Genomic DNA, 20,520 nt, shown 5'->3' with positions numbered 1-20,520 from the left:
CAGCGGATATAGCCACCACCTGCAGTGCCAGTATTCCCACATGGATACCGGTTCGAGTACCAGCTGCTCCACTTCCAATCCAGCTCTCTGCTATGGCCTGGGAAAACAGCAGAAGATGGCCGAAGTCCTTGGACCCTTGCACCCACATGGAAGACCTGAAAGAAGCTCCTGGTTCCTCGTTTCAGATCAGTGCAGCTCCAGCCATTGCAGCCACTGCAGCCATCTGGGGAGTGAATCAGCAGATGGAAGACCTCTCTCTCCCCCTCTCTCTGCCTCTCTGTAACTCTGCCTTTCAAATAAATAAATAAATCTTCCAAAAAAAACTTCCGATTTTTCCACAATCTATGATTATTCTTAATAAAGCTCAAAAATGTAAACATTAGACATAAAAAACATGTTTCTGTGGTGGATGTTTGGAGTGATTAAGCCACTGCTTAAGACATCCACATCACATATCTGAGTGCCTGGCTTCAAGTCCCAACTGGGCTCTCCATTCCAGCTTCCTGCTAAAGTGCACGCTAGGAGGCAGCAAGTGATGGCTCAAATACTTGGGTCCCCATCACTCACACAGGAGACATGGACCGAGTTCCCAACTCCTGGCTTCAGCCCTAGCTGTTGTGGGCATTTGGGGAGTGAACCAGTAGATGAGAAATCTCTGTCTCTGTCTCTCTCTTTCAAATTAATAAAGTTTTAAAAGTCAATTTGTGGTTTTTTTAAAAATTTTATTTATTTATTGAGAGGTAGAGTTACAGACAGTGAGAGGGAGAGACAGAGAGAAAGGTCTTCCTTCTGTTGGTTCACTCCCCAGTCCACCACAACAGCCAGAGCTGCACCGATCCGAAGCCAGGAGCCAGGTACTTCTTCCCAATCTCCCACATGGGCACAGGGGCTCAAGCACTTGGGCCATCTTCTACTGCTTTCCCAAGCCACAGCAGAGAGCTGGATCGGAATAGGAGCAGCTGGGACTGGAACCTGCACCCATATGGGATGCTGGCACCGCAGAGGATTAACCTACTGCACCACAGCGCCGGCCCCAAGTCAATTTGTTTTTAAAAATCATTCTGAATATATTTTAGCAGCAGTGCTAACAGCTTAGACTAAGTGACTCACTATCAGTTGTACCTAACAGTCCACATAAGAAATGTCTCTCACTGTCAAATTGAAGTAGTAACATTTAGTAAAATACACATCTCATTCCTAAATCTGTTGTTGCCTCAGTTTTGGAAAATGTTTGTAAATCATGTATGAGGCACAATTCGAGATGCTTTTAAAAACCTCTAGCCCTGCAACTCCAAAAATAACAAGAAAACAACTCCTAAGAAGTTTGCCTTTCTAATCAAGCAGATATTGGAACTAAATTTCAGATTAGATAGCACATTACAGATACAGTATATTGTATTTACTAATGCAGCATGCCTGGCAGTAAAGGATTTCCTAAATACAATACAAAAAGCACAAACCATAAAAGACTGAAAAATTCAGTTCATTAAAATTACAAGCTTTTCTCACCAAAAAGAGATGATATTTGCAATTTTAAAATAACAAATAATTAGTACCTAGAATATAAAAAAAAAAAAACTCTTAAAATCAATCAAAAAAACAGAAACAACCCAAAATAAAAAGTCAAGAAATCTTTAGGACCAGCATTGTGGCACAATGAGTTAAGCCACTGCCTCCAATGCAAGCATCCCATATGGAAGTCCCCACTGCTCCAGTTCTGATCCAGCTCCCTGATAATGCACTTGGGAAAGCAGCAAAAAATGGCCCAAGTCCTTGGCCACCTGCACCCATGTAGGAGACCTGGATGAAGCTCCCAGCTCCTAGCTTTGGCCTGGCCCAGTCTCTTGGCCACTGCAGCCGTTTGGGAGTGAACCAGTGGATGGAAGATCTTTCTCTGTATCTCTCCCTCTGTAACTCTGCCTTTCAAATAAAATTTAGGAAAACAAAAGGAATTGGCACACTTCACAGACAGAAAATGGCCAGTGAATATCCATAAAGGTGCTCAGCTTCAAAAAATGATAATAAAAGCACCACAGATATCATCTGAAATCTACCAAATTAGAAAAAAATCTAAGGACTGGCACTGCGGCTCACTAGGCTAATCCTCCACCTGTGGCACCAGCACCCTGGGTTCTAGTCCTGGTCGGGGCACCAGATTCTGTCCTGGTTGCTCTTCTTCCAGTCCAGCTCTCTGCTGTGGCCCGGGAAGGCAGTGGAAGACGGCCGAAGTCCTTGGGCCCTGCACCCGCATGGGAGACCAGGAGGAAGCACCTGGCTCCTGGCTTTGGATCGGCTCAGTGTGCTGGCCATAGCGGCCATTTTGGGGGGGTGAACCAACGGAAGGAAGACCTAGGAAGGAAGGAAGGAAGGAAGGAAGGAAGGCAGGCAGGCCTAGGAAGGAAGGAAGGAAGGAAGGAAGGAAGGAAGGAAGGAAGGAAGGAAGGCAGGCAGGCCTAGGAAGGCAGGCCTAGGAAGGAAGAAGACCTAGGAAGCCCAAGGAAGGAAGGAAGGAAGGAAGGGAGGGAGGGAGGGAGGGAGGAAGGAAGGGAGGGAGGAAGGAAGGGAGGGAGGGAGGGAGGAAGGAAGGGAGGAAGGAAGGAAGGAATCTAAAAGTCTGACAATATCAAGTCTTGGAGAAGAAGTTAAACACTCCACACACTGCTAGCTCTTGACTCAGTAACCACAAGATTTACAATTACCACAAGCCAAATCAATGACTCACATACTGGAAGTGTACACTAAGCAGTAAATAACTCAGAGACCAATCCAGCATTCTGAGAACACATGCAGATACTTGCCAAGCACAAGTTCTGGCACCTAATGAACTGGGTCCAATTTGACTCAGCAATAAGAGAGGTTCCCAGTCTGACTCAGCAATACAAAAAATCTTGCAGTGCCTTATCCAGTTTATCCAGTTTATTTTGTTAAGTACAAAGCATTCAAGTATTCATTTCCTCCTACAATACTGATGACATCACAAATGACTAAAATTTCAATAAACTATCATTCCAGTTACACTACTATTTCAACTGAGAACAAGTAGTTTAAAATCGTATTATTTGGGACAGGTTTTTGGCATAGCTGGTGGAAATCCTGCACCCATGTCAGAGTAACAGGTTTGGGGTCCCAGCTCCACTTTTTTTTTTTTTTTTTTTTTTTTTAAGATTTCACCTATTTGAAAGGCAGAGTTACAAGGGTTGGGGTGATCTTCCATCCCCTGGTTTACCCCCTAAATGGCCCCCTGGTTTACCCCCTAAATGGCCCCACTCCCCCAAGCCAGGAGCCAGGAGCTTCATCTGGGTCTCCCATGTGGGCAGCAGGAGCCCAAGGACTTGGGTCATCCTCCATTAGTTTCCCAAGCACATTAGCAGGGAGCTGGATCGAAAATGGATCAGCCTTGAACCAGCAACCCCATGGGATGCCAGTGTCACAGGCCATGGCTTAACCCATTATGCCACAAACACAGGCCTCTCTGGCTCCACTCTCAATTCTAGCTTTTTGCTGGTACACACGCTATGAGGTAGAGACCATGCATGGCTCAAGTACTTGGGTCCCTGCCACCCAAGAAGGATACCCAGACTGCATTCTGGGCTCCTGGCTTTTGCCTGGCCCAGAACCAGCTGTTGCAGGCACTGGGAAACAGGCATGGATAGAAGCTCTCTTTCACACTCTGTCTCTATCTTTTAAATAAAATGAAATAATTTTTTGGCACTTTTTTTTTTTAAAAGATTGTACTAAACTCATTTTAAAATAATAAAATCAAATGCCATTATTTGTGGCCAATGCTGTGGCGCTGTGGGTTAAAACCCCCAGCCTGCAACGCCAGCATCTGCTCCACTTCTGATCCAGCTCCCTGCTAATGTGCCTGGGAAAGCAGTGAGGACGGCCCCAGTACCCATGTGGGAGATCTGGAAGAAGGTCCTGGCTCCTGGCTTCAGATCAGCCCAGCTCTGGCTGTTGTGGCCATTTGGGGAGTGAACCAGCAGATGGAAGACCTCTCTCTCTGTCTCTACCTCTATCTGTAACTCTGCCTTTGGAACAAATAAAATAAATCTTTTTTTAAAAAAAGTCATTATTTCAAAACTAGTGACTAGATTTTACAGGAATTAGAATGGCCCTGTGAACACCTAAGGTAGGCAAAAAGGTATTAACAAATGCAGTAACAGCATTGAAGTTAGATGGATCTGCATTCAAATTCAGACTCTATGGGGGGCATTTAGCACAGCAATTAAGAAGCCATTTGGGGCCGGCTCCGCTGCTCACTAGGCTAATCCTCCACCTTGCGGCGTCAGCACCCAGGGGTTCTAGTCCTGGTCGGGGCGCCAGATTCTGTCCCGGTTGCCCCTCTTCCAGTCCAGCTCTCTGCTGTGGCCAGGGAGTGCAGTGGAGGATGGCCCAAGTCCTTGGGCCCTGCACCCCATGGGAGTCCAGGAGAAGTACCTGGCTCCTGCCATTGGATCAGCGCGGTGCGCTGGCCGCAGCGGCCATTGGAGGGTGAACCAACGGCAGAGGAAGACCTTTCTCTCTGTCTCTCTCACTGTCCACTCTGCCTGTCAAAAAATTAAAAAAAAAAAAAGAAGCCATTTTGGATATCTGCCCTCCATATCAGAGAGCCTGGTTCAAGTTCCAGCTCCTCTGCTTCAGATCCAGCTTCACATTAATGCAGTCAGAAGGAGAGAGATCTTCCAACTGCTGGTTCATTTCCCAAATACCCACAACAGCTGGAACTGAGCCAGGCCAAAGCCAGGAACCAGGAATTCAATCTGGATCTCCCACGTGGGTGGCAAGGACCCATATCTGCTGCCTCCCAGGGTATGCATTAGCAGGAGCTGGAAATGCCAGCAGAGCCAGAACTCAAATCCAAGGCATTCTTATAGGCACTGGGCACCTTAACTGCTAGATCAAACTCCTGTCCTTATTTTCCAATATTACAGGAGACTGTGCTTTATCATTTGAAAGAGTAATAATCTACCGTCTTCCTTTTTAATTGAAAGGTCTTTTCCTATAGGAAATTATGGAAGTGGGTACTATGGCACAACAGGTTAAGCCATTGCTTGGGATGCCTGCATTCCATATCAAAGTGCCAGTTTAAAGATGGGCTACTCCCTGCTTCCTATTTAGCTTCCTGCTACTGTGCTTAGAGGTAGCCAGTGAAGGCTCAAGTGCTTGGGCCCATGCCACCCATGCAGCACTCAGGTGGAGTTCTTGGCTCCTGGCTTCAACCTGGCCTAACCCCAGCTGTTGCAGGCATTTGGGGAGTGAACCGGCAGATAAGAAACTCTGTGTCTCTCCTCTCTGTTGCTCTGCCTTTCAAATAAATAACCCTTTAAAAAAAACATTCAATAATATAATTTTAAAAAACAGAAAAAAATTGTAATACTGGCATCTACACACTGGACTAATGACAACACATTAATAATATTCAGAATATTTGACAAGAATTTGAGTCACTGAATTAAAACTTCAGGGATCCTAATTTTAAATACCATATCAAGAGAACAAAAGACAAAATACACAAGTGACATTTCCCATACAACCATTGTTGGGATTTGTCTACAGACCTAGCAACATCAGCATACTGTTATTTTCCTCTTCAAAATCACGACAAAAACCAAATCTTTCAGATACACGATGATAAAGTGACATGTCTCAAATACTAAACAAAAGAGAAATTAAGGAAGTCTCTATATCCATATGCTTAATTTTCTTCCTGTGTTTTCTAGAATAGCACTTTTTTCCCCAATGAGGCCACAGCAGGTTAGTAAGATATCTGCTCACTAAAGAAACATTAATTTTCCCATTTCAATGACAATGATTTTTAATAACTTAACACAGAGTAGGTATTAAATAACAGAAGACTGAAAAAAACTGAATTTATGTAATTCAACTTACACTAAATTAATACAAAGTAATTCTTTCAGATTTATCATTTCACATGCTTTGCTGCAAGATAATATAGATGCTTTCAGTTTAACTAGGCTAAGGACACTAACTAGAATGACCTATCATTAAATTCTAAGAGCACTGTTTTCCCTTGATCAAATCCGATGATACTCCGAAGGGATACATTCATCATATTTAAATTCTCAAATACTAATAACTAAGCTGAGGAAAGTGACAGAATATTAGCATGTGGTCTTAGAATATAATGTTTGATAGCTAACCAAATTATCAAATCTAGTATTGCAACATGACAGGGTTTCTAAGAAGTCTCGAAATTTTATTTGGTTCACACAAAATGTATTTTCACGCCCAGCCACACTTTGAGGAGACTCGTCTGGAAACAATTACGTGTGGCAACAACATAAGGGTCAGAGGTCACTGATACAGATCACATAAATCATCTATAACTTGGCTTCACGAGGATGTGAGCCTGTTCTCTGTGGCCAAGGTGGACTACGGGTAAGTCTCCACCCAAGGAACAAACACAAAAGGCAAGCTAAACATATCTGGAGAAGACCAGACAATGCCAATGACCTCCCCAAAGAGCGCTCGCTTCTGGTCTGGTCTCCTCTCTCTCTCTCCCTAATCTCACGGGCTCGGGAAGAACTAAATCTGCGGCTGACAAGCCCAGCTCACCCTCAACTCCCCGTCACTCACCTCCCTTACCCGAGCTCCCCCTCTCTAACACCCTCTACTTCCCACCCAGCTCTAACTCCTGCCGGAAAGGCGTCTTCTGTACCTATCTCCCAGTAGGAAATTAGTCCCCCCAATCCGAACTCACTTTCCCACACCGCATCTGCCCTCTGCCCCTTCAACTCTGGTCCCCTGACTCTGACCCTTCTCCCAGAATCCTCGCCGACTCACCGATCTCCAGCCCTTTTCCCCTTCCACCCCTAGCTCTAGCTCCTTGCATTCCTCTCGGGTTCCAACCCCTTTCTCTGGTTCCTCCCGCGTCGGTCTCCGGTCCCGGCCCCCTCCCCCAACTCCGCCCCTCTTCCCCCCTCCCCCAGAGGAGCAGAGGGAGGCCCCCTCACCTGAACGACGCCGCCGCCGCCGCCGCCGTCCCAGAAGCCCAAAGGTGCTGGCGCCGGCCGGCCTCCCAGGCTCGGTTCCTGCTGAGCTCCCGACGACCCCTAGGAAAAGCGAACGCTACCACTTCCAACTCTGCCCGCCCCGGGCCAGGCCGTCACCGTAGCCACCGCCAGTTCCCCAGCCGCCATGTTGAAGTCCTACTTCCCTCCTCCTTCCCCTCTCTGATCCGCCCCTATGGGCGTCTGACGTCATGGCGCCGCGCTCCACCCGCCCGGACCAATGGGAGGAGCCGACGGTGACGTAACTAATCTCTAGTCTAGCGCTGAACAACTCCTGCAACCTGGAGCATTGCAATTGGAAAGGATGAACCCTGCTGACCCAAGGGGCAGGAGGAAAGTAGGAGGTCACTGACAGGGTAAGAGTCGAGACGAGCAAGCAGGGAAAGGCCCGGAACCCTATTGCGAAAGGACGCGCAAAGACTTAGCAAATGAAAAAAAATTATTTCACCTATATACAGTAAATTTTAAAATAATCACAGTTCAGGGGCCAGCACTGTGGCTAGCGGGTTGAGCAGTGCCGGCATCCCATATGGGTGCCAGTTCGAGACCCGGCTGCTCCACTTCCAATCCAGCTCTCTGCCTGGGAAAGCAAAGTTGGCCCAACTCCTTGGGTCCCTGCACCTGCTTGGGTCCCTGACTCCTTGCTTCGGATCAGCTCTGCTCTGGCCGTCGCAGTCATTTGGGGAGTGAACCAGCAGATGGAAGACCTCTCTCTCTCTCTGCCTCTCCTCTCTCTGTGTAACTCTGACTTTCAAATAAATAAATAAATCTTTTTTAAAAAATAATCACAGTTCATTAGAACCATAGTAGTATAACATTATAACAAAGGAAAGAAAGAAAGGGAGAGATGGGAGAATAGCATTATATTCTTAGAATTATATCTGAACTACATTGGATTTGTTCTCTTTGTATTAATATCACATTAACATAAAAAATCAGATGGTTAAAAAAAAAAAAGAAGCTGTCTCAGCCAAGAGTAACCTAAGAAGATATGATAAACTAAATGTAACCTGGTTTCTTGTATGGGCATCTAGAATGGAAAAAAAGACATTAGATAAAATTTAAGAAATCTGAGGGGCCAGCGCCATGGTGAAGTAGGTTAATCCTCCACCTGCAGCGCTGGCATTCCATATGGGCACCGATTCTAGTCCTGGCTGCTTCTCCTCCAATCCAGCTCTCTGCTATGGCCTGGGAAAGCAGTGGAAGATGGCCCAAATGCTTGGGCCCCTGCACCCATGTGGGAGACCCAGAAGAAGCTCCTGGCTCCTGGCTTCAAATAGGCACAGCTCTGGCCATTGTGACCAACCTGGGATTGAACCAGCAGGTGGAGGACCTCTCTCTCTGCCTCTCCTTCTCTCTCTGTGTAACTCTGACTTTCAAGTAAATAAATAAATCTTTAAAAAAAATAAAAAATAAGAGGAGAAATGGTGAAGAATATGTCAATTTTGGGAGGTTTCTTAACAAATTAGAAAGAGCTGAGGATTAGTAAACTGCTGAGAGATGTAATGAGTTCAGCTGGCTAAACAGAGAATAAGACAATAACGGCAAAATCTTCTGAAGACATGGCAGAGGGGAACCTTGGACTCTGCGATTGGGAAAGAGATTATGAATATATACACGTGTAGCATATTGTTACTCCTTGAACAAATAGACTTTTCAGGTATTTGTTTAGCAAATACTGAGTACCTGAAGAATACCAGGCATTTTCTTTCTTTCTTTCTTGAGGTTTATTTATTTAGTTGAAAGGCAGAAAGAGAAAGAAAGAACACTTCTATACACTGGTTCATTCATCGAATGGCCACAATGACCAGAGTTGGGCCAAGATGAAGCCAGGAGATTCTTCCAGGTCTCCCAAATGGATGGGAGGGCCCAAACACTTGGGTCATCTTCTGCTACTTTTCCCCCCGGCCCATTAGCACAGAGCTGGATCAGAAGTGGAGCAGCCGGGACACCAACTGGAGTCCCTATGGGATGCCGACATCATAGGCGGTGACTTTACCTGCTACTCCACTCTGGGTAAGCACTGGAGATATAAAATAGGCCAAAAATGTCTTTTTTTTAAAGATATATATATATTTATTTATTTGAAATGCAGAGTTACAGGAGGGAGAATTACAGAGATGGAGAGAGAGAGCTTCCATCTGCTGGTTCATTCCCTAAATGGCTGCGATAGGCCGTCTGCTGCTGCTTTTCCCAGGTGCATCTGCAGGGAGCTAGACTGGAAGTGGAGCAGCTGGGACTTAAACCAGCTCCCATATGGGATGCCAGCACTGCATGTGGAGGCTTTACCAGCTGTGCCACAGCACTGGCCCCAAAATCTCTGCTTTCATGAAGCTTACATTCTAGAGGAAGCTAACTAGCAGATAATGGTGATATGTGCTAAGAATAAAGCAAGGAAAGAGAGATCAAAAGTATTTGTGGTTGAAATTTAGAAAAAGTAGCCAAGTAAGTCCTCACTAAGACTTCATTGAGGTCAGGCTTTTGGCCCAGCACCATAAGTTACCACGTGAGATGCCCACATATTTTGTCAGCGTGCGGGATTCCAGTCCCAGCTATTCCACTTGCCATTCAGCTTCCTGCTAATGCCTGGGAAGCACAGGATGATGGCTCAAGTACTTGAGTCCCTACCAACCATGTAGGGGACCTGGGTGGAGTTTGGGCTCCTGGTTTTGGCCTGACCCAGTCCTAGATATTGTAGTCATTTGGGTATGGTTTCCATTATTCCAGTGAATGGAAGATCTTGTCTGTCTTTCTATCTCTGGTCTGTCTTTTCCCCCCACCATCTGTTTGCCTTTCAAATAAAATGAAAATTAATAAATAAAAGACTTGACTGAAAGGTAACATTGGAGTAAACACCCAAAGGAAGTAAAGAAATGGGTCATGCAGGTATCAAGAAGAAAATTCCAGGTCAAAAGAATAGTAAGTACCAAGGCCCTGAGAAGGAAGCTCACTTCCTGTATTCTCAGAACATTAAGCAGCCCTGCGTGGCTGGAATGGAATGAGCAAAGGGGAGCATAATTGGCAACAAAGTCAAAGAGATAACAGGGGGCTAAATGGCATAAGGTCTGTGAATCATGTTTGAAGAACTTGGAAAGGTGCCCAAAACATTCTAAGCAAAGTCATGAATGGAAAGTTCCAGAAAAATTCAGGATTAGTGAATACAACAAAGGATATATGTAGGAGAGCAGAGGGAGAAAGCTTGGAGAAACCAGGAGGGAAGAGGTTTGGCTTGCATTTAACAAGTTCTAAGGCTATAAATAAAGCCACCAGCATCCTTGGCAAAGGCATCGTTTCTCTTTGAAAAACTCGGGGTGAATTCTTAGAACTTTGAAGGTCAAGTTGAAACCTTTTGCCCTTCCCCAAAAGCTCACAATTACACTTAAAGATTCAGATCCCTGGGTGACCTCTGAGTTCCTTCCAATTCTAAGATCTATGTGAGGACTATCATATGAAGATGGAATTATCCTCATGACCAAAAATGGATAAAAATTATTTCTCAGGGCCAGCGCTGAGGCATAGCAGGTTAAGCCACCGCCTGCAGCACCAGTATCCCATATAGGCACTAGTTCTGTTCCCAGCTGCTCCACTTCTGATCCATCTCCGTTAATGCTACTGGGAAGGCAGCAGAAAATGGCCCAAATGGTTGGGCCCCTGCACCCACATGGGAGACCTGGAAGAAGCCCCTGGCTCCTGACATCCATCTGGCCCAGCTCAGGCCATTGTGGCTATTTGGAGATGGAAGATCTCTCTCTCTCTCTCTCTCTCTCTCTCTCTGTCTTTCCCTCTCTCACTGTAACTCTGACTTTCAAAATAAATAAGTACATCTTTTTGAAAAAGAGTATAGAAAAATTTTTTGAATCATGGGTAGAAAGAATTTGTATTAGAGCAATTCAGGCAGACAGAAGCAATAGGATATGTATATAGACATAAAACAGAGGATTTATTGGAGAATTGGCTCTTGCAATTTTGAGAGGTCCCACCTCAGATCATCTGCAGACTTGAGACCCTGAGATGCCAGAAACATGATCCAGTTCAAGTCCAAAGGTCTCCGAACTAAAGAAAATGGAGGTGTAACTTTCAGCTTGAGACAGAAACTCTGAGAACCAGCCAGAGAACCACTGGCATAAGTCCTGGAGTCCAAAGGCCAGCAAACCTGGAATTCTCCTATCCAAGACAGGAGAAAAACATGTCTCAGTTCTCAGTGGAAGATACCAATTCACATATATTTGTTTCCTCTTGAGTGCCAGCCAATTGAATAGTGGCCACTCACCTAGGGGCGGAGGGACCATCTTCCCATCTAGTTCATTCCTATGGTAACCTCTGGAAACACCTCCACAGACACTCCCAAAATAATGCTGTTCCATGTTTTTACATATTCCTTAATCCAATCAAATTGAAACCTAAAATTAACCACCATATTGTCTAATTGTGATATCAAATTCAGAAGCCATAAAGGAAATGGTTGACAAGTTTGATGCTGGCAAAGACCTCTTACCCAAAATGAAAAGATAAACCAGAAGGCAATATTTGTAACTTACATAACTAAAATGGGTTAATTTTCTCAATACATAACAAGCCCCTATGAGTCAATTTTCAAAAGTACAATGAGAGGCCAGCATTGTGGCACAATAGGCTTAAGCTACCATTTGGGATGCTGGTATCCCATATAGAAGTTCTGGTTTGAATTCTCTTCTGATCCAACTTCCTGCTAATATGCCTGGGAAAACAGCAGGAGATGATCCAAGGGCCTGCGTACCTGTCACCCACGTAGAAGACCAGGATAGAGTTCCTGCCTCCTGGCTGCAGCCTGGTTCCGATCTGGTTGTTGCAGTCATTTGGAGACTTAACCAGTGGATGGAAGATCTCTATCTCTCCCTCTCTGTCACTCTACCTTTCAAATAAATAAATCTTTTTGAAAAATAGAACGAATCAATAAAAAAAATTGGTGTTGCTTATCAAGAGGCAATTCACCAAAAAAAAGAAACACAAGTGACCAGTGAATGTATAAAAAGATGATCGGGACTACTATTGAGTAGCATGTTAAGCTGCCACTTGGGACACTGGTATTCCATATGGGTGCTGGTTCAAGTCCCAGCTGCTCCACTTCCAATCCAGCTCCTTGCTAATGTGCCTGGGCAAGCAACAGAAAATGACTGTACTTGAGCCCCTGTGCTCATGGAAGAGACCTGAAAGAAGCTCCTGGCTCCTGGTTCCTGGCTTCAGCCTGCCCGTTGTAGCCATTTGGAGGGTGAACTAGGGGATGAAAGATCTTTCTCTCTTTCTCTCTCTTTCTCTGTCTGTCTTTCCTTCTCTCTCTGTAACTCTACCTTTCAAATAATAAGTTAAAAAAAAAACATGATGAACAACTAGTAATGTCAAAAAGACCATAATTTTCATGTAACAAATTGGCTGAAAAAATAAAGTACTTGTACATCCAGTGCTGGTTTAGATACAGAAATAAGTATGCATTGTTAATGTAAGTATACATTGATAGAGTCTTTGTATCGAACAATTTGACAGTGGTTGTCATATATGAGGGTGGCCTTGTGGTGCAGTAGGTAAAGCCACTGCCTGCAACACCAGTGTCACGTTGTTGCTCCCACATTCGCGGAGGAATGACACAGGACCCTGCGCTGTTCTCTTGTCTGCTCGGCCCTTCCCGGGTTTGCTGCTGGTCCTTCCCGGGTTGGCTGCCGACCCCTCCACCTCCGTGGAGGGGCGGTACCCCCTGCCACTTTCCCCGCTTCCGCGGAGGAGCGGCACACCGCCGGCCGGCTCTCTCGGGGGCTGCACAGGTGTTCCTCAGGTGTTCCCGGTGCGTGTTGTCTCTCTCCTCCTTTATAGTCCTCTTCCACCAATCCCAACTCTGCTGCCCACACGCCAAACATGCTGCTCTCCTCCAATCAGGAGCAGGATCAGCTCCTGCAGCTTATTAGTCAAACTGGTGAGAGGCAGCTGTGTAAAGGTTATTTGGGCTCTCTCAGCGCCATATTGTGGGAGAGCAGATGCATAGAATAAGTCTTAATTCCAGTAATTTAGTCTAGTCTCAGTTGCTCCCCACACATGTGAGCACCACTCCACTTCTGATCCAGCTCCCTGCTAATACACCTGGAAAAGCAGTGGAAAATGACCTGAGTACTTGGGCCCCTACTACGCACACGACAGACTTGGATGAAGCTTCTGGCTCCTTATTTCAGCCTGGGCCAACTCAGGTTATTGTAGCCATTTGGAGAGTGAACAAGTGGCTGGATGGAAGATCTCTCTGTCTCTTCCTCTCTCTCTGTAACTCTGCCTTTCAAATAAGTAAATAAAAAAATTTTTAAAAATGCAGGAAGCCTAATCATTTCTGTAAAATAATAAAAGATAATTATATTAAATTTTGAGAAATGATAAGTAGACTATCCTGGCAGGGGGTCAGAAGACTCCTGTCATCTCTTTTTAAAGTACTGAGGTTTACTGTACACTAAGCCCCGTGCTGCCATGGGAACAAAAATTAAACAAGACCAGATTTCAGCATCAAGGATCTCAGGAGGAAGATAAATATGTAAACACACAGTTACAATAGAGTTAAATAATCTCAGTGAAATGGGGAACAAGGCCTGCCTTTGTGTGAGATGGAAAAGGCATCCTCTCATAGTCGATGCAGTGCCAGAGTATACAGCTTAGCAAGCTGAGTGCAACTGGATTTCAGCCCTCTCTAGACCCCTCAGCAGATCACACAGTGCCCATCCATATATGGCTGCCTTGCTTGAGGAGGGAGAGACAGGCACCTATGAAAAGAATTTGGAGGCATCCTAGGAGGATGCGCACCTCTAAAGCAGGAGACTCCTAGGAGCCCAGCCTTCTAGCCCAGAACATCATGAGAAACCTCAATGGTCTCATTGGCTTCTGGTGCCACTATGACAAGAGTTGGCAAAAAAAAAAAAAAAAAAAACCTCCCTGAAATTTGGAAAGGCTCCTTTGGAAGGAAAAATGGACAGATGGTGTTTATACATTTGTTTGGTTCTCCTATCAGACTGAATGCCAGATGTGTTCGGGTTTCCAAGATAGTGTGGTAGATCTAAAAGCTTCCTTTGCCCAAATATAGTGAAGTCTCAGTATACACACTGAAGTGTGAGTTCATGGGAAAGTGAATCCTATGCCAGGTCAGCAAAGTCTGATTAGCTACTATGGGAATCTAAGGTTTGGAGCTACCATTCTAGTCTTTAAGTTATATACTTTGTGTGCATCAGTGTCCGCTAATCAAAGATTGTCTAGATAATCCACATGAGACAACGTTGTGCAGCCATTAAAAACGATATTATAAAAGGCACAATTGTAGACAGAAGAGTAGTGGTTGGCAAGGGTTGGAGAAGGACAATGAGTAGATGAAGACAAGCATTTTGGGACAGACTATGCTGTATGATACTTTAATGATGAATGCATGACATGCATTTGTCAAACTCATAGATCTGTATAACACAAAGAGAGAACCTTAATGTAAACTGTGAACTTTAGTTAATGTTAAGTAAAAATTGTAGGAGGCCATTGTTTGGACTAAGTTCCTGCACTAGACTCCAACAGACCATACTGAAAATCAGAATGTATCATCATTCTAAGGTTCCACCCAACTGAAACTGAGTTGTTAACTGGCTTTCTGAGAAATCAGGAGGAAGAGATAATAAGCAGATTCCCCAAACAGGCTGTTTCAATCAGTGTGATAATGAAGTTCCTTCTGCTTTAATCTTTATGAAGTATAACCTGATGTTACTCAATCAGTTATTTTTCTATTGTTCTGTCTCCCTGTCTTTGCCTTATAAGAAAACTAATTTTGAAATGACCAATGTGCTTTATGTTTTTTTAGCCCTTCTCTGTTTATAAAACCAATCTCTCCTGCTCAGCCCATCAGAACACTTATTTGTGAGGACTAGAATCACAAAGTCAATTCAGAATTTAACTTTGTTATAACTCCATCCTTGAACACTAATAATAATGCATCAGCTATGGTTCATTCATTATAATAACTGTACCACACTCATGAAAGATGCTAATAGAGGAAACTGCAGGGGTTGGAGCCAATATGGGAACTCTGCACTATCTACTCAAACTTTTTCCTGTAACGCTTAAATCTAAAAAGTAAACTCTAGGGGCAGGCACTGTGCCCCAGCAGGTTAAGCTGCAGCTAGGGATGCCCACAATCCAATTTAGAGTGCCTTGGATCAAGTCCACTCCTCTGCTTCTTGTCCAGCTTCCTGAGAATGGGCGTCCTAGGAGGCAACAGCTGATGGCTCAAGTACATGAGTCCCTCCCACTCACATGGAAGACCTAGAAGAAGTTCTTGGCTTCTGGCTTTGGCCTGACCTGGCCCCAAATGTTGCAGTCACTTGAGAGAATGTATCAGTAGATAGAAGGTTGTTTCTCTCTCTCGTTCTCTCTCTCTCCCTCTCTCTGGCTCTGCCTTTCAAATAAATAAAAATAAATAAACTTTAAAGAAAAGGTAAATGCATTTTAAAAATAATAAAAATAAACTAAAAAGATGTTATAGAAGTATGTAACTATGGAAAGATACTTATAAAACATCATTAAGTTAAAAAAAGCAACTAGCAATATATACAATATGGCTTTATTTTTGTAAAACAGTATCTGAGCCGGCACCACGGCTCACTAGGCTAATTCTCCACCTAGCGGCGCCAGCACACCGGGTTCTAGTCCTGGTCAGGGCGCCAGATTCTGTCCCTGTTGCCCCTCTTCCAGGCCAGCTCTCTGCTGTGGCCAGGAAGTGCAGTGGAGGATGGCCCAAGTGCTTGGGCCCTGCACCCCATGGGAGACCAGGAGAAGTACCTGGCTCCTGCCATCGGATCAGCGCGGTGTGCCAGCCGCAGCGTGCCGGCCGCGGCAGCCATTGGAGGGTGAACCAACGGCAAAGGAAGACCTTTCTCTCTGTCTCTCTCTCTCTCACTGTCCACTCTGCCTGTCAAAAAAAAAAAAAAAAAAAACAGTATATACCTATATAACTTTGAATTTGAAATTCTGAAAGGATATACACCAAAATATTAATGGTGGTTAACTCTTGGTAGAAACATTATGGGTGCTTTCTATTTTATTTTCTTTGTTTTGCTTGCTTGTGTGTGTGTGTATGTGTGTTTAAAGATTTATTTGTTTATTTTAAAGGCAGAGTTACAGAGAGAAGGAGAAGCAGAGAGATCTTCTGTGTGCTGTTTTACTCACCAAATGGCTGCCAGGCAGAAGCCAGAGACAGGAGCTTCATCTGGATCTCCCACATGGGTGCAAGAGCCCAAGCACTTAGGCCATCTTCTGCTGCCTTCCCAGGCACATTAGCAGGGAGCTGAATTAGAAGTGGAACAGCCAGGACTCAAACTGGTGCCCATATTAGATGCCGGCATTACAGGCTATGACTTAACCACTACACCACAACACCAGCTCCTGTTTTTGTGTTATTAAGCACATTTTTTATTACAAAAAACACAAACATATTTTCCCATTGTAAACTATTCAAACAATTGGAGTTGTGTTTTAGGGATGCTGTGGGGTTCTCCCCAGATCTCCACCATTCAACATCGATGTTATCAGTCCCCCAGCTGCTAGGAGTGCTAATGGATGTCAGCTGGCCCCTAAGCACGCCACACAACCTCAGCTGTGAAGAGCTGCCACACAACCTCAGCTGTGAAGAGCTGCCTCGTTTAAAGCTATACCTTCCTTCCCAGGGCAGCCCACAAATACTGATTGGGCCAGGAGTATGAAGCCCAGGTACCCCAGCCCCAGTTAGAAACAATCATGCCTAGCCATCTTTGCTGCAATGCTCTGTGTGGAATCAGCTGAGGCTTTTTGATGACTTAACTGCAACCTAACGTCTCCCTTTTCCCAATCCTCTTTCTGTCACTCCCCCTTGGATGTTGACCCTGGAAACACTCTCCAGAAAATTTTCTAGGTTCACCTCTCTGCTTCCTGGGGAACCCGCTTTACAATGTAGTGATGCTCTACGTAAAAACATTTTGGGCAAAAACAGACCACACATAGGACAGTGATCCCATAAGATTTTTTTTAAAGATTTATTTACTTACTTGAAAGCCAGAGTTACACCGAGAGAGAAGGAGAGGCAGAGAGAGAGAGAGAGAGAGAGAGAGAGAGAGAGTTCTTCCATGCAGTGGTTCACTCCCCAATTGGCTACAACAGCCAGAACTAGACCCGTCTGAAGTCAGGAGCCAGGAGCTTCCTCTGGGTCTCCCACACAGGTGCAGGGGCCCAGGGACTTGGGCAATCCTCCGCTGCTTTCCCATGCCATAGCAGAGAGCGGGACCAGAAATGGAGCAACCAGGACTTGAACCAGCGCCCATATGGTATGCGGCACTGCAGGTGATGGCCTTACTCACTACACTACAGTGCTGGCCCCACTCATAAGATTTTACACCTGATGGTGTCATAACCATCTTAGTTGGCTTCCAGTACACTCTTATGAGATTCATACAATGATGAAATTGACTAAAGAAGCGTTTCTCAGACCACAGCAAGCAATACATGACTGTAAATTCGTGCCAAAGGTGATCCAAGAAAGCAAACTCTAATATGGAATTTGGGAATCAGATGACTCACCAGCCTTTTGGCAACAAAGATACCATTACTAGTGATAGGTGGAGCACTGTTAGCTCCTAGCATGTGATAGTAACGCAATTGTTAAAATTTTTCCCAGTGATAAATTGGGATGTTTTGCTGAAGGAAAGGAATGCATGGGGGTGAGGAAGCAAAATGTATTAGGCATTTGAGAAGTAATGGGATATTTGCTGTTGGGGGTAATGTATACTTTAGAGAAAGTAAAGACTAAGTGTGCAAGTCAAAGGGCCTTTTGGTAGTACAGTCATGCATCGTTCACATTCTGAGAAATGTGTCCCTATGCAATTTTATCATTGTGTGAACATCATAGAAGGTACTTATTCAAACCCACATGTTACATACCATCATATATGAGGCCCGTTGGTGACCGAATTATCATTATGCAATACATAACCGCATATAAAAAGATTATCATCTCCTGAAGCCAGCAGGCAGGAAAACCTAAGGACCAGATCTAGGACTTAATTATCAGATTTGCTGAGCTCCAAAGGAGGCTATATTCTCAGTCCTGAAGGATCGGCTACTCCAAAGTAAGGCTCCTGTTTGAGGCGAGAAAATAGAAGACATGGGATGGAAATATCTGGGTCAGTGACTTCAAAATCTTGAACCTCCAGTTTCTCTTGTACTTCTGGGCCTTCCTAAATTGCCCATAGCTTGTGTTACAGATTACATTTCCTGGGCTAGGCAGTTGTCCTAGTGGTTAAGCTGTTGAATGGGATGTCTATATCCCATTTCAGAGTGGCGTTATTCAAATCCCAGCTCCACTTCTGATTTCAGTTTGCTGATAATGCAAACCCTGGGAGGCATCAGGTGATGGCTCAAGAGATTGGGCTGGAGCCAACCAAAGTTCCTAGCTCCAGGTTTCATTTTGACCAGCCCTAGCTATTGCAGGCATAGGGAAACAGCATGTGGGAGCTCTCTTTATGTGTGTGTGTGAAATAAGTAAACAGTTTATTTTTTTAAAGATTTTATTTACTTATTTGAGAGGTAGAGTTACAGAGAGAAAGAGAAAGAGACACAGAGAAAGGTCCCCCATTTGCTGGTTCACTCCCCAAATGGCCGCAACAGCTGGAGCTGAGCCAACCCAAAGCCAGAAGCCAGGAGCTTCTTCCGGTCTCCCACAAGAGTGCAGGGGTTCAAGCACTTGGGCCATCCTCCACTGCTTTCCCAGGCCATTAGCAGATAGCTGGACTGGAAGAGGAGCAGCCAGGACTCGAACCGGTGCCCACATATGATGCCTGTACCACAGGCGGAGGCTTAGCATATTACGCCATAGCAAGGCCCCAGTAAATAATTTTTTTGAAAGATTTATTTATTTTACCTGCAAGTCAGAGTTACACAGAGAGAGAAGGAAAGAAAGAGAGAGAGAGGCCTTCCATCTGCTGGTTCACTCCCCAATTGGCCTCAACGGCCGGAGCTGCACCAACACCAGGAGCCAGAAGCTTCTTCCAGTTCTCCCATGTGGATGCAGGGGCTCAAGGACTTGGACCATCTTCTACTGCTTTCCAGGCCGTAGCAGAGAGCTGGATGGGAAATGTGGCAGCCGGAACTCAAATCCGCGCCCATATGGGATGCCGGCACTGCAGGCGGCAGCTTTACTTGCTACGCCACAGCACCAACCCTAAGTAAATAATTTTTTTAATAAATAAGATACCGGGCCGGCGCTGCAGCTCACTAGGCTAATCCTCCGCCTTGCGGCGTCAGCACCCAGGGGTTCTAGTCCCGGTCAGGGCTCCGGATTCTGTCCCGGTCGCCCCTCTTTCAGGCCAGCTCTCTGCTGTGGCCAGGGAGTGCAGTGGAGGATGGCCCAAGTACTTGGGCCCTGCACCCCATGGGAGACCAGGAGAAGTACCTGGCTCCTGCCATTGGATCAGTGCAGTGCCCCGGCCACAGCGCGCCTGCCACAGCAGCCATTGGAGGGTGAACCAATGGCAAAGGAAGACCTTTCTCTCTGTCTCTCTCTCTCACTGTCCACTCTGCCTGTATAAATAAATAAATAAATAAATAAATAAATAAATAAATAAATAAATAAGATACTGGCCGGCGCCATGGCTCACTTGGCTAATCCTCCGCCTGTGGTGCCAGCACCCTGAGTTCTAGTCCCAGTTGGGGCACCAGGTACTAGTCCCCGTTGCTCCTCTTCCGGCCCAGCTCTCTGCTGTGGCCCGGGATGGCAGTGGAGGATGGCCCAAGTGCTTGGGTTCCTGCACCCGCATGGGAGACCAGGAGGAGGCACTTGGCTCCTGGCTTCAGATCGGTGCAGCGCTGGCCGTGGCAGCCATTAGGGAGTAAACCAACAAAGGAAAACCTTTCTCTCTCTCACTGTCTATAACTCTCTCTTTCTGTCTCTCTCTCTCACTGTCTAACTCTGCCTGTCAAAAAAATAATAAGATACTGTATATAATGGTAGAATTCAGGGATACCTATAAAAATTATGACATCAAGAGGAGGTGCTTCCTATCATAGTTTCTTTTTCTAAATATATTTATTTTAAAGGTAGACAAAGAGATAGAAACCTCCCATCTGCTGGTTCGCTCCTCAAATGCTCACAACTTCCAGGGCTGGGCCAGCTTGAAGCGAGGATACAGGAACTCAGTCCAGATGGCCCATGTGGGCAGCAGGGACCCAACTACTTGAGCTATCACCACTGCTTCTCAGGATGTACATTAGCAAGAAGCGGGGATACAGAGCAGAGTCGGGACTTAATCCAGATACTCCAATATGAAATGTGAGTATCCAAGGCAGTATCTTAACCATCAGGCCCAAGCCTGCCTCAATATTTTCTTCTGATTTCTTTTTTTTTTTAATGATTTATTTATTTGAAAGGTAGAGTTACAGAGGGAGTCAGAGAGAGTAAGAGTGAGAATGAGAGCGAGAT

The 20,520-nt window shown here is 45.2% G+C and overlaps 1 protein-coding gene across 12 annotated transcripts in view; it reads right to left on the bottom strand.

Moving 5' to 3' along the window:
- UBAP1 (ubiquitin associated protein 1) overlaps window positions 1-16,386 on the bottom strand; it is an 84,171-nt gene extending 67,785 nt beyond the window's left edge. For 4 of the 12 annotated variants that reach the window (XM_089299877.1, XM_089299908.1, XM_089299875.1 and 1 more), the window contains exon 1: window positions 6,978-7,198. Coding sequence is in view for 4 of the 12 variants with exons in the window: in XM_089299895.1 (XP_089156021.1) it covers window positions 16,242-16,296 (55 nt within the window). In the remaining 8 variants the exon portion in view is untranslated. Of the gene's footprint in view, window positions 1-6,807; window positions 6,931-6,977; window positions 7,199-16,241 lie in introns of those variants that run through there. The other 8 variants (XM_089299895.1, XM_089299901.1, XM_089299893.1 and 5 more) reach the window with 8 other exon arrangements.
- Window positions 16,387-20,520: the final 4,134 nt, after the last annotated feature.

The sequence above is a fragment of the Oryctolagus cuniculus genome, chromosome 1 (assembly GCF_051225735.1).
Source record: "Oryctolagus cuniculus isolate XC-2025 breed Fujian yellow rabbit chromosome 1, ASM5122573v1, whole genome shotgun sequence".
In the NCBI taxonomy this organism is placed as follows: Eukaryota; Metazoa; Chordata; class Mammalia; order Lagomorpha; family Leporidae; genus Oryctolagus; species Oryctolagus cuniculus.
Note: the sequence above shows the minus strand (reverse complement) of the source record. Positions and strands in the feature narration are given on the sequence as shown.